This window comes from Pseudoliparis swirei, chromosome 20, assembly GCF_029220125.1.
Source record: "Pseudoliparis swirei isolate HS2019 ecotype Mariana Trench chromosome 20, NWPU_hadal_v1, whole genome shotgun sequence".
Taxonomy (NCBI): domain Eukaryota; kingdom Metazoa; phylum Chordata; class Actinopteri; order Perciformes; family Liparidae; genus Pseudoliparis; species Pseudoliparis swirei.
In genome coordinates, this window is record NC_079407.1 from 18,893,519 (window position 1) to 18,906,880 (window position 13,362).

A 13,362-nucleotide genomic window follows, 5' to 3' on the forward strand; every position below is an offset into this window, starting at 1 on the left:
CACTTTATCTCAATGCATCATCTTTATGTGCACATCCACTGAAGGAGATACTGTGAGACTTAGATCTTCCTCTTTTGGGCCACTGGGATCCCTCAAGCTTGTGCTGACATTGTTGGGCCCTTTAATTAAAAATATCATTCAATAGGCCCAGTCAACGCCAACACATGTCATTTGCCAGGCAAATATCAAACATCCTTGGTTGCAGCTTCACAAAACAATATCAACATTACTCAAGTACTTGAGGCTATATCGGCGATTTGATGTACTTGAGTCCTCCATGTAATTTCACTTTATAATTGACTCCAGTATTTCTCAGAGGGAAACATTGTGCTCTTCATACCACAACATAAATAGATACATTGAGCTATGTGTTACTTTACAGATTCAGATTAGTATTACAAAATAGTATTAACAAAAATATAGCAGTACCCTATTTAAAGTTAAAATGAGCTAAACCTTTGCTTGTAGAGGACTTCTTCTCTGTGATATTGCTTGATGTGATGTGTCTGCTTGTAAAATTAACTATTGACAGGAAGCAGTCATCATAGTTTATTATAAAGACCGGGTTTGTTTGCACAAGCAAAAGCATTTTGTTCCCTTCAGACAGAGAGAGCTGTTTCCCCATTTCCAGTCAAAGCTTAACTAAGCCAACCGGCCACTGGCCATTGCTTTAACAGACAGAGTGAATCAATCGTCTTATCCATTGACTAATAAGAAATACAAATGATTACTTATATTAATTAATATGAGACTATGAAACTATTTCAAAGATAGTCCGTAGATGTGCGTAGCCTTTGTGAAGCCCGGCCTCTGAAGGTTCGGCCAGGTGTATGCAGATGGCTGCTCATTTGTTTGTTTCCCAGCCTGTCGGAGAGAATTTGAACAAAAGCACAAAGGTCATTCTGACGGACCTCATCCTCTTTCAAGTTATTTGTTTTTCCTTGTTCGGGCTCGGCTTCCACACAATTCATTCCTTAACCTTTGGGTGGAGACGGCGGAGCAGTGGTCGACATATCAATCATTTAACAACACGCATGCATGTGAAGTCAGTCTTTTTTCTTTGCTCTAAATTAAGATACTTTTTTTCACATGTAAGACTAAATTCAAGGCATTGTGTGATTTTGGAGTAAAACTAGCACGATAGCTCATGGGCTGATGAGTTTGACCTAAAATGCCCCCTCCCCCGCCCCCACACAAACATTATCTTCCCCACTCTCTGCACAACACCTACACCCTGTGTCCTGCACATGAACTACACCGTCTACACAGGGAGGATCAACCACAAGTCAAATGAAATCTCTTTTGATTTTTTTATTATATCAAAATACAAAAATTTTGAGAGGAAAATTTCGTATGGGACTAAGCATTTGAAATGATATGGTTACATGAATACAACACTGCTTTCATATTCTCATAGACATGCCATATACAGGAGCATAGATCACGGGCCAGGCCCACGTCTACGTCACGATGAGCCACCAGGAGCGAGCCTGTGCAGTTTCACCTATCAAAGGCTTTAGATGGCGACTGTCACTATCCAGGCCAGTTCGTTACAGGCCAAAATCTTTTTACATTATAGTTTGTTCAGGTTTCTGTTTACTCAATAAAGCATCGAGATCCATGGCAGTTGAACATGAAGAGTGAGTAAGACATGATCTCGGACGATACAGAATTCACTGGAGAGCAGTGGCAAACCAGAGAGAAAGTAATACAAATATTATACATAAGGCTTTGGTACAGCACCATACAGTATGAGTTAATTGCTTACAAAAAGGTAAGTGAAGCATAACACCTGATGCAGTGACAGAACAGAATGACAAGTCTGAAAATTGACATTAAAAAAAATTAAAAAAACATCAGGTTATTACTCTAAAACAGAGTAAAAAGTAAAAAAAATGTTTTGAAATATTTACATATGAACATTGTAGACAACTTAAAGAATACTATGGAGACAAATCATGTACAAAAAACAACATATGATACAGAATGTAAACATGTGATGTACAGCACAGAGTTCAGTGGATGAAAATGAAAGGAAATGTAGTAAATTGTCTTCCTTTTTAAGCACTACTTGGTTTGCTTGAGTATGAGCATTAGCTAAAAACAGTCAACGATGTAGTGCTTATTGTAGCCTACGATAATAATACATTCTAGTTTCTCAGTGCTGGTACACATGAAAAAACAGAGAACATAGAAAATACTACATATTTCTATTTTCCGTCCAATAACAACCAGCTCGGATGTCCATGAATGATTGCTAAATAGGCGTTTCTCTTTTTTTTTTGTATTGTCACTACATGCAAGATTAATACAATAAAAAATCAAATCAGTTCTAAGTATCTCCTACCAGCACCTACTGATGCACTAAAAGCTGTAATCAGAAAAATTGAGAAAAATAAATAAATAAAATTGAACTAACAGTAGTGCGCCCAGAGCAGCCCTCTTTAACACTGTACATGTTTCTGCTGAATTTGCAAAAAAAGAGCCCGGAAGACGACATCCATTGGTTCAAACTCACGGAGAGGATGAATGAGCATTCACAATACCTTTCTACCAGGAGAATCATCAATACATACCAATGTGGTCTGATGACTACACATGGCCGAACTGTACAGTACTAGTAGGAATTCTACTGATGTGAGACGGTTGCGCCTCTGAAATAGTGTGCTTGAAAAATAGTGCTGTTAACCAAAGTTGTGAGACCTACAGGAAGTGTGTAGAAAAATTCTCCTTGTGACCTGACAATGCTCTTAGATTCCTCTCCCACTTGACTTGTGGATGTGTACTAATCTAAACCAGGTTATGTTTCACCTTTATATTCCTAATATCATCACACATATGCTTTAGAGAGGGTACCTTGGAAGCACAGACGGACATTGCAAACACACGATAGAAAACCGGTCATCTTGAGTTCATTTGAATGTCACAAGTCTCTATTATTTGAGGTTCTACTATTTTTCCAGTATTTTATATCACTGTCATCACATCATGATTCTGTTATGATAAGGACTTATAGTGTCTACCGGAGCCAGTTGCTCAAACACACAGGGCCGAAAGAGTTGCTCATGGAAACAGAAAACAAAAAGAAAAAATCTTTAGGCCTCTATTCTACAGCACCACAAAGTTAAACATAGCACCAAGTAGTAATGTTGAAAGCAACTATGCCCTAACACACTTTTCTTTATCAAACTAATGTAAACACAACTTCCTCCACAGCATGTATTGTATATAGACTATAGCATGTCTGTGACTCATAGAAAAAAGTGTCCTTCAGTGTATTTGCTTTGGACACCTGAAGGCGAACGATCTGAAGTGAATCTACACGTGTGCTCATGAACGGGTAAAATACAGTCTTACTTTGTTCCAAGAATATTATTGTAGAGGGCAACACACTTCTGCTTCTAAAGCTTTTTCCAATGGGCATTCACGTACTATACATCAGAAAAAATACGACTTAACTTGTGCAGCCAGCGGGCTATGGCAATAATACATTGTACGGTAACATCAAGGTTTCTTTTCTTCTCAGATAAAATAATGGCTGCTAAAGTATAACAAATGAGGCACCTTAAAATGTTTTAGAAACATTATCCACTTAAATCTGTATTGTAAGCAAAAACTTTTATATATAATCTAATTTATTCTTCCTTGGGATCCTCTCCCGTCTTTTTACACATCCTCATACAAGAACGTCCTACCGTAAAACATGATTTGATTTATCTTTACAAATACAATACATACCATGTACAGTACATAACAAATATATATTATTATTTTTTTACTCGTATCTTACATGAAACCAATTTTCTAAAGTAGAATATGCACTTTGACGCTCACTTTCAGGCAACCATCACTCGCTCACTTGTCAAAAGAGATCTCAGGAAGCAGACATTGAGTCGATTCATTCATATGGATGTTTGCAAGAGAAACCTTTGATTTGTTAGAAGCAGATGGAAATGTATCTGATTAGTCTTTAAGTGATTGAATTAGCTTTAGGGAATCAGTTGATTTTGGAGCCGTCAGAAGAAAGGGAGCTTGGCTCAGAACCTATGCGGGCCCGTTATTACCGCATACAGGAATAACACGGAGAAGTTAAACAATTTGGACCTAATGTGCCCACTGGTCATCTCACCAATCGCACTATAAACAACCTAATGGGTCATTCAATGCACTGTGATATGAGGACATTCATTTCCTGTACAGCAAAAACATACATTCATTATCGGTTAGTGTCGAAAAATCAACAAACGTACGGAGAAGTAGCTAGCAAGTAATATACAGTTGTTATAGATAAACAGTCAGGGTGGACATAGTTTGAATATGTCCCATTGCTTGTTAACAGCTTTGTGAAGCGATCACATTCTCCTCGAACATCTGTTGTTAAACATTAACATCCTTACTCTAGCGGTTTGTTCTTTCCGCATGAAAACTCATGCACAGTACATCTGTACTTTTCCACTGAAGTTATATTCATTGGATTTATTTGCCTTTTTTAAAATCTAAACCTCTCTATTTTTGTGTTTGTAGGGGTATTCTCGTTCTGTCGTATTACTCGGATATACACAGTTGTCGCAAGTAGTCATTTAAAATATAAATGAAGAGAAAAACAAGAGTTATGCATCCTCTGTAGCATTTTCTCTCGTGTGTCCTTGGCAGAGAAAGTAAAAAAACAACATAATGTTGGAGTCCCCCCCCCTCAGCCAGAAGAGACAAATATGAGAAGGCGAAGGAAAAGGCAGTTTATGTTCGTAAAAACAAGAGAAAAGGCAAAAAAGGCACCTCAAGACGTGCCACGTGTCACAAATGAATCCTTAAAAATGAACTACGTAGAGCAGTACACTTCACAATTCATCACCCTATTCTTCGAACCCTACAAGCCCCACCTCTGGTGAGCATGGAAGGCCCAAATTATTTTAGGAGCTCTCATAAAAGATCTTAATCTTGATTAGGTGCTATGATGAGAAGTTTAAACAATCTGAGCCATCAAGCACTACTATTAAGACAGTTCTCTAATGGTTGAAATTGGATAGTTCAAAATAAACACAAAATGCCATCTACTGGGAGTAAAAGGCTTCTTAATCAGATAAAAGTAGGCCATATTATCCGTTTGAATGAGTGTGGAGTGTGATAAAAACCTTTTTGTTCATACGTTTTATCTGTAAAAAGGTCAAGTACGTACAGGATACCACAAGAATTACAGCAACTCTGCGTTTACTCTGAGGTATATTTTGCGGTAGAACCCTGTGTTTAATTACTGACACTATTTGTATTGTAGGAAAGGTAGACACATGTCCGTGTCCGAGGACGCACCAGGCTTCACAGTAAAACCTAAAGATATGGACCCCTCAATGACTATGAGTGAAAAATCTTTAACGTGTTGTTACATACTCTCAACCAACACATTTTTATTACTTCAGGAGGAAGCTTAATTCCCTTGTTTTACTATCTATATACATTATATATTTTCAGAGCATTTTTCAAGTGAAATTCTTCCGAGACAAGTAGTGGTGGGCAACTCAGAAAAGCCATTGTTCTTGTCTTGAAAGAAGTTTTCCAAACCCCAGAGTATTCAGAAGGATGTTTCCCGCTCCCCACACACCGATGAACTTTTGGAGATTAAGAGAAATGCATTGGCTAGAGACCGGGATGGAGAAGGGAGGGCTGAGGTGGGGTCGGTCTAGTCGAGTCCAATGGCTTATTGTGCCCACGGGTCAACGAAGAGTCCCGTAATTTGGGCCCTCGGAGTCCGCACTGGCCAGTATGCCTGTCTGGTCCTCCTCAGACTGCTTGCGGTGCAGGAAGGAGGTTAAATAGATATAGGGGTTCTTCTTGTTTTGCCTTTTCCTCTTGCTGTGGAGATCCTGTCCCTCTTGGGGTGTCTGAGGTTGCTGCTGGGTCTGAGAGGGACACGCACCTGAAAGGGAGGCAGAGAGTAGCACAGGAGTAACACACCGCCCACACACTTTGAGATGAATCGCCTCTCCAACCATCAGACAAACCTGTTCTCCTTCCGGAGGTTGTGTTGTTATTGTTGTTGGCAGCCACTCCCTTGGCTTTCGTAATACAGTGGTGTAGCAGTGCTGGTAAGCTCTCAGACCCGGCAGGATCACTCGACGCACCTAAAGGCTCCCTGAGAAGAAGAGAGACAGCACAGCATACGTTGTTCGGCATTAATGCGAGCGTCGTGTTCGGTCCCGCCTCAGAGGGGAAAAGACATGTGGCACTTTGAATTGTTCTCTCCAGTTCTGTACTGTATGAGGTGATGCGCTCATGTACTTCTACTGAGAGCCCTTTCACTAAGATGGTGAATATCCACATCCTATCTGCAGTGATGGATGATAAAACAGGAAGTGAGAGAAAGAAAGAATAGTTGACACAAGGTGGATTTGGTGAAATTATTTCGCTTTTTTTAGTTCCTTCTGAAACAGTCATTACATTAAAGACCCAGTGCAGGATTTATAGTGAACGAAACGAAGGATAAAGTGTTAGAGTTACAAAATTATCATTTTAGGTCCCATGATTGTAATTCAAAATCAGGGGCATTTTATCGTCTCAGCAAGAGTAAACATCTCAGGTTAACATAAATATTAAAATGACTGAGCTCTCTCAAGTCTGTGTCTTTAAATAGTGACTGCTTCAGAAATGCTCTTTGCTGTATACAACTCATAAAATGAAAATTATCTGTGGAACTTCCCGTAACAATAGTCTTGGATTATCCTTTAAATCTCTCCCAATACGACTATTTTTAGCACACAGTAGAGCTAGAACTCTCTGGAAGTTTAATAACTATGTTACGATGAGGTGTGTGTTTTAAAACTGAAAATTAACTTCCCTTTTTAAACCCAGAATTACTACTTTCATTTCATGAGTGATACATGCTAAGTTTAATGACAAAGAATCAATGTATAATTAAAGTTAAAGTAGCGTCATTGTCATTGTATGCAGTTTTACCTCATAATGAACACTGGGTTTTGTTGTCCATCTCTCATAGAAAGATGCAATAAAATCACCTCACAAACTCTTAACATTAAAGTCCATGAGGTTCACTGTTGGCTCAACATCTCTGCCTTTTAAATAACAGTATAAACAGCTTCAAAACTTGACTTAATGTTGTATTAAGTCAAGTTGTTGTGCCAAACATGTTTCCAAAGGTTAAGGAACACAAAGCTTTAGAGACACTTGTCCATCACTTGTCGCTGTGGAGAGAGAGTGAGAGCCGTTAGCAGAGAGGGGGAGGCAAATGGGAGAAACAGTCCCGGACAGATAGAGAATATTTCCATCGTCACATGAACTGTGTGCAGATGCCACAGTGTGTTGAATAAAGTACATTTCCATAAACATGAACACTGTACAGCACACTTTCATAAACATGAAAACACTGCGTACAGAGGCTTCACCATGCTGACGGGAGGAGATGGCAGGAAGAGGAAATGGCCATTAAAAAACAGTCACATGACAGAAAAAACGAAAGCACTAAGGACAACAAATGTGACAAAGAATTTAGTTTGAGAATTGTTGTTATTTGTTTGGTCGCAGAAAGAAGTTTAGAGAATGCATGCATGGCATTTTGCACATGAAACAACACTTTAAAGGGGAATACTCCAGTCTATCATTCATGTGCGTCCTCTATCGATTCAAGGATGTTTTCTTTTAGCAGGGAAACATGTCTGTATTCAAAAGACAATCCAAAGACAAAAATGCTTCTCCACAGTCCAAAACTGCTCCTCCTGCTTGCTCTCAAGCCTAATCACTGGGGCCTACGCCTCAGCAGGCTCACTGTGCCTGGGAAGAGTATTGACAAAAGTGTCCTGCAGTCTTTATTACCATTAGTTATACTTCACTTGAATCCAGCACAGAGGCACAACCCAAAGCAATTCCCCTTTAAAGGAGAGAGTGATTAGAGCCCTCCCCCTGCTGACCCCTCCCTTCTCAGACATGGGTCCGACCCTTACCTATTGCTGCGTAGGGGACCGGGTCACAACGCTGCCCAGATAGCTGAGATCAATCAAAAACAAATCACGTAAGACCCTTACCCTCTAAAAAGCAGCAGCCCTATAAGCTATAAGCTATAACCTTCCCTTTAAGGCCAGTGACGGTGCAGGAGCAAGTCTCTGCTGCTTCATGGCTTTAGCTACTGTATGGTTGTAGCTCGTAGGGGTGTGAGGTGGGTGTAAGGCGGCGCAGGAATGTGTGCAGTAAAGAAATAACTGGGGGCATAACAGTATGAGTCTTAGTTTTTATGTAGGTGTAAAACCATAAAACCTCCCGCGTAATGTCTGACTGTCAATCTGTGCACGGGGGAGCTGATCTATCAGATTATTGTGGGAAATAATTCCTGCTTTCTTCATAAAGTGTTTATCCTTATACAGTTGGTACCAATTTCTAATAAGACACACTTTATGAAGGCTTTCTTAATGGTTAATAAATCACTTACATGTTAAGTTAAATGCCATCATGTCCACTCTTTTATTCTTTGTGACACTTGACTTGTCTTTTTATTCATCAGATTGTCCTCTGATCCTCTGAAAAAGGGTGTTCATACTAAAATGTTTTCATCAACAACTTACAGTGCAGAGAAGTAATTAAGTTATACTGCATATTAATAACTGAGTATTTCTACACAGTGGTACTCTTACTTTTAATCATTTACAACTGCAGACTTGAATTACTGCAACAACTCTATATTAATGATTTTTAATTTTAATTCTGCGCAGATGATTTACCAAATATTTCTGTTGGCTCATTGCAAGGTGAGAAATTCCTGGAACTTCACTTACTTACATTTCTAACCACAGCTCTGTTGGATTCTTACATTTTATTAATTACAGTATGTATTTCTTAGGAAAAAAATGAAATAACCATTAATAAATATATTAGTTGTGGCATATAAATGCTTAATAGAGTAGTTTGTCGGAAATTGGTACCTTTTTTTGGATAAAATATAGTGTAATAACAATTATGTAAATGTTCATCAAATAAGCAGTTAATAGTTCATGTTGAGCATGAAAACAACTTTTGCTAGGGATGCACACTAGGTTATGTCACACATTTTGTTTTCTTTCATAGTTCTTTCAACAATTGATCTGATTAACAACTTCAGTTTCAATGTTCAAAATGGAGGATATAAAAATATTTCACAGTTTAAAAAAGCTTATTGTTCCTGAAGTCATTATTTTAACTTCAATTTGTATTGTGCTGAATATTTGATTGGATAAAATATGAGCTACAATGTGCTAAAGACAATAATACATTATATTAAACTCAAATTGAGTTTTCACATGCTATCAAGTTTAGTTAAACGTCATTTTTTTGAACTGATACAATGTGTGATAAATGCAATTACATGCCTTCTGCATATTAAAGTACAATAATATGCATCATAATTATTCCTCAATTGAAACTTGGACATTTGGAATAGAGAGCAGATGAGGAGAAGAATCTCCCCTTTAAATAAATATGTGACTATTCTCTACTGGAATGGATCACCTACCCTGAGGCTGATATCTGGAGCTGAGAGGGCTCTGAGGGTAGCATCTCCTCCTCTGTCCTTCTCTGGGATGGCCTCTGCCCGAAAACATCCCTGCCCTCCAGAGGGGGAGAGGGAGACTGGGAGGGGTAACTGGCTGCAGTGGAGGCATAGGACATGTGGGCGTGGTAACTGGGGCTGGGTTGCATGGCGCCCTGGCTCTGAGGTGGAGAGGCCGACAGGGAGGACCGCCGGGAGAAACTGACCGAGGGCTGCAGGGTGATTTCATGCATCTCCAGAGACCGAGAGGTGCGGAGGATGCTGGGGCGCGGAGGAGGCCGCACGAGAATATCTGGGGAACCCGGCTGGGTGCTAAGGGGGCTTTGGGAGAGTGGAGAGAGGCGCGAGGGCTGGAGTACCAGCGGGGGTAGGCTGTGGTCCGCCCGGCGCCCTGCCCTCGGACTGAGCCAGGACTGAGGGCTACTACTAGGGGCTGTGCTTGGGCTCCCTGCACGGGCTGCCGGGTCAGGGTAAGGCAACACTGGTACACCCACACCGTGGGCCGTGTGTCTGAGGAGGCCGAGACTCTGGGCCTGTTGCATAGCTAAACGCCTAACCGGAGGCCCCAGTGACCGGTCTCTGCCTGGGGGAGCCAAAGGGACCTCCAGCTGCAGGAGTCCGGGGCTTGATGGATCCTTGAGGGAAGAAAGGTGCAGACGACTGGGGGGGAGCGAGTGAGGAGGGTACGGGGGTGGATCAGGGAGGTCCTGGGAATGGTGAGACGGGTATATGAACCGTGGACCCTCGAGACCCAGGAAGGGTAACTCGTGAGGATGCCAGCTGTCAGGAGAGCGAGGAGGGCTGTGTATGTGAGACATCGAATGGCCAGACGAGGTGTACTGATGATGCTCCATCTCTCCACTCTCCTCGGGGATGGAGGGGTAACCATAGGGCCCCTCGGCAGTGCCTGGTGGGGAGGACAGAGCAGAGCTACGCGGGCTGATGTCAGGCATGTAGAATGGCGGTGGGATCCCTGATTCGATGCGGCTGCCTAGATACCCATAGAATGGGCCCTGGGGAAAGCCCCTGTAGCGGGAGGCCGGGGCCTGCCCTGAGGCGTGAAGTGCACTGCCCTCTGCAAAGCTCATACCTTCCATGGCTCTGTGTAGGCGGGGGCTGTAGTTGGGGGGCTGCGTTGACTCCAGGCTGGAGGAGGTTGGGGAGAGCTGGGGCCGCAGCGTGGGCATGATGGGCGGCAGAGGCCCGGGGTCAAAATCATTCTCCTCATCAGACTGCCGGAACTCGGGGTACATGTCAGACTCCTCTGCGAAGGGGAAGCCATGGATGCGGCGGGGCGGGCTCTCCATGATGAAGCGGCCATCAGGGCCGCGGCTTATCAGCTCAATGGGTGTGGTGGCCTCTGCCTCATACTTGGACACACTGTATTTCTTGCTGGCTATGGCACGCTTGGTTTTCTTATAGAAGGAGAGTTCTTTGTCTCGTTCTCTCAGAGGGCTCGGCAGCTTCCTGACGTAGAGACCTGGGCCGTGGGAACCATCTGAAGAAAGAGAGCGGGGCCGAGATGGCGGAGAGCTCTCAGGACTTATCTTCCCCGATGACAACCTGATAAAAGAAACGCAGACACAAGGTACTCACTTAGTTTCACATATGCCAGGAGAAACCCAAAAGGGACGCAAGTCATTTTCTTTTAAACAAAACGAAAATCCTCTGATGCTTGAAACCAATAGGCATGATTGAGTTTTAATTTGAAAGCTAAACAGATGACACAACACAAAGCCAAAGCACTCCATCAAGGCAGCCATAATGAACTGCATTATGATAATGAGCATTCTGATAGGACAGCAGCTAATGAACCAAGCCAGGATGACGGGATGAGAGGAGGACCAACAACGCAACCATGACAACTGTATCACAGATCTATTGAATCTACGACTTGAGCAGACGTGAGACCAATTTCCATATGCTGCACCAAATGGTGACGTGAGAGAAGCAGATGACATCTAACCAGGCCTCATTTGCCCACACCAGGAGCAGCATAGTCCACGCTTACTGGGTCAGTGACTGCATCAGGTAGAAATACATGATTAAGAGTGCATATACACAGTACTTAACTGTACATGCAGCTGAGCTAATGCATGTTCTATTATTGTATGGTGCATGGAAGTCTGTGCATGCAAATAAACCAGTGGTAGGCCTCACCACAACAAATTGTCATTGTCAGTTGATCATTTCTATGCAACGCATTAACCATGCAGCCAAGCCAGTGCAGTGCAGCACACTCTGTATTTTAGTGCAGGCAGGCACTCACAGGGGGCTGGCGGGCGGGGGCAAGAAACTGCTCCTGGCAGGCTCGTCCCAGCAGGGCTTTACCCCTGGCAAGGGGGTGAGAGGAGGCCTGCGTTGAGAGACAAACGACATGGGCCTGGTTCATACTTGACTATGCCACTTGCAGGAAGGACTACGTGTGAACTCCCTGACCTGCCTGGACCATTTCATAAAGAATAAACAAAAGGTATCTGATACCAAAGGTTTACCTAAAGTCTCAGGCAAAAATAAACATTTATTCTGGAATGGGATTCACACAGATTATTGTCACAAATGAGATTGAAATGCAATCATACATGTACACAAGATTTACAGACAGACAGACAAATACACACATGTAGCGGATACTGTACATTAAATGTGCAGCTGAACAAAAGAAAAGCATTATTACACACTTGGAATCATGCAGAAAGCAGACAGCGTTTGAGGTTAAAGAACACAGATGGATACAAAATCAATACATATACTGCGGCTTGGGCACTCTGGGTAATGTGCTTAAAATGCTGACTTGGCTGCTTTAAACTTTCTTTAATCTGCCCACGATCCGCTCGAGGCTGCTACTGTACATGTTCTTACACACCCTTCGAGGAGTCCGAAAATAGAACCGATGCTGTTTTTAATCATCCACCTGCGCTTTGAACGTCTTAGCAAATATATCATCTCTTGCCTTATTACATCTCATCCAAATGCACAGGAGCATGCTGTGTGTAATAATCCACTCTAATAATGAGGCTTGAAAGATATTCTGTATTTCCAGTTGCTTTAATGCCTTCTCGCAGCATGCACGGGAAGGGAGATAATGTTACGGGTGCATTCGAAGATGCACAGTAGTAGCCCCCTCAGGCAGACTGCAGACTGCTCTAGCATTGACTTTACTTACGGTGACTCAATGCTTTTCCTGAAGTGTGTCACCGACAAGGGAGGATCTGAGACGACAAAGACATCTCAATTTAGCATCTAGTGTTCAACAGACACATGGACGTATTATGAGACAAGAGGACCCTGGGAGCGAGTAAAAGTCCCCCAACACATCCTACAGAGGAGCAAGACTACTTTAATTGACTTTCTAAAAGGAAATATGTACATTCCCTCAGTAGGCCCCTACAGTAATCAATCCATGGTCAGACATGTAATACTACAGTTATTACATGTTACAACACCGACCTGGTTTACGTTTGAGTTTGCGGCGGTGTTGCTTATTGACAAAGCAAGCTGCGAGAGTGCTGAACAGGACTGCTGCTGCCAGAAAACAGATAGTCGCCACAACCCCCGCCACCACTGGCCTTGCCAGCCCCTCATCAGGCAACTCGGCAGGGGGGAAGGGATCTGATTGGGCAAACAAGTGGATGAAGGGGAGAAGTTACAAGTGCAAAACTCACAGATATATCCGTCACAATGAGCATCTCCGCGTGTAGTTTGTAATGTTTCTTTCAAATAAAACTGACCCGTGCTAGACACTCCCACTACGTTGCTGCTCTCACTGATCAGGTCGTCCATGACAGCCATCACTCGAAATTCATACCAGGACTCCTGTGGGAGAGGCACAACAGACA

The 13,362-nt window shown here is 42.4% G+C and overlaps 1 protein-coding gene across 1 annotated transcript in view; it reads right to left on the reverse strand.

Annotated features, from left to right (window-relative positions):
- Window positions 1-1,296: 1,296 nt before the first annotated feature.
- Window positions 1,297-13,362, reverse strand: part of igsf9ba (immunoglobulin superfamily, member 9Ba) — a 58,696-nt gene continuing 46,630 nt past the window's right edge. The window contains exons 15-21 of the mRNA XM_056440853.1: window positions 13,255-13,339; window positions 12,974-13,135; window positions 12,690-12,735; window positions 11,793-11,879; window positions 9,488-11,086; window positions 5,997-6,127; window positions 1,297-5,911 (exon numbers count right to left, since the gene is read on the reverse strand). Of these exons, the coding sequence (XP_056296828.1) occupies window positions 5,709-5,911; window positions 5,997-6,127; window positions 9,488-11,086; window positions 11,793-11,879; window positions 12,690-12,735; window positions 12,974-13,135; window positions 13,255-13,339 (2,313 nt within the window). The 3' untranslated portion in view covers window positions 1,297-5,708. The remainder of the gene's footprint in view (window positions 5,912-5,996; window positions 6,128-9,487; window positions 11,087-11,792; window positions 11,880-12,689; window positions 12,736-12,973; window positions 13,136-13,254; window positions 13,340-13,362) is intronic.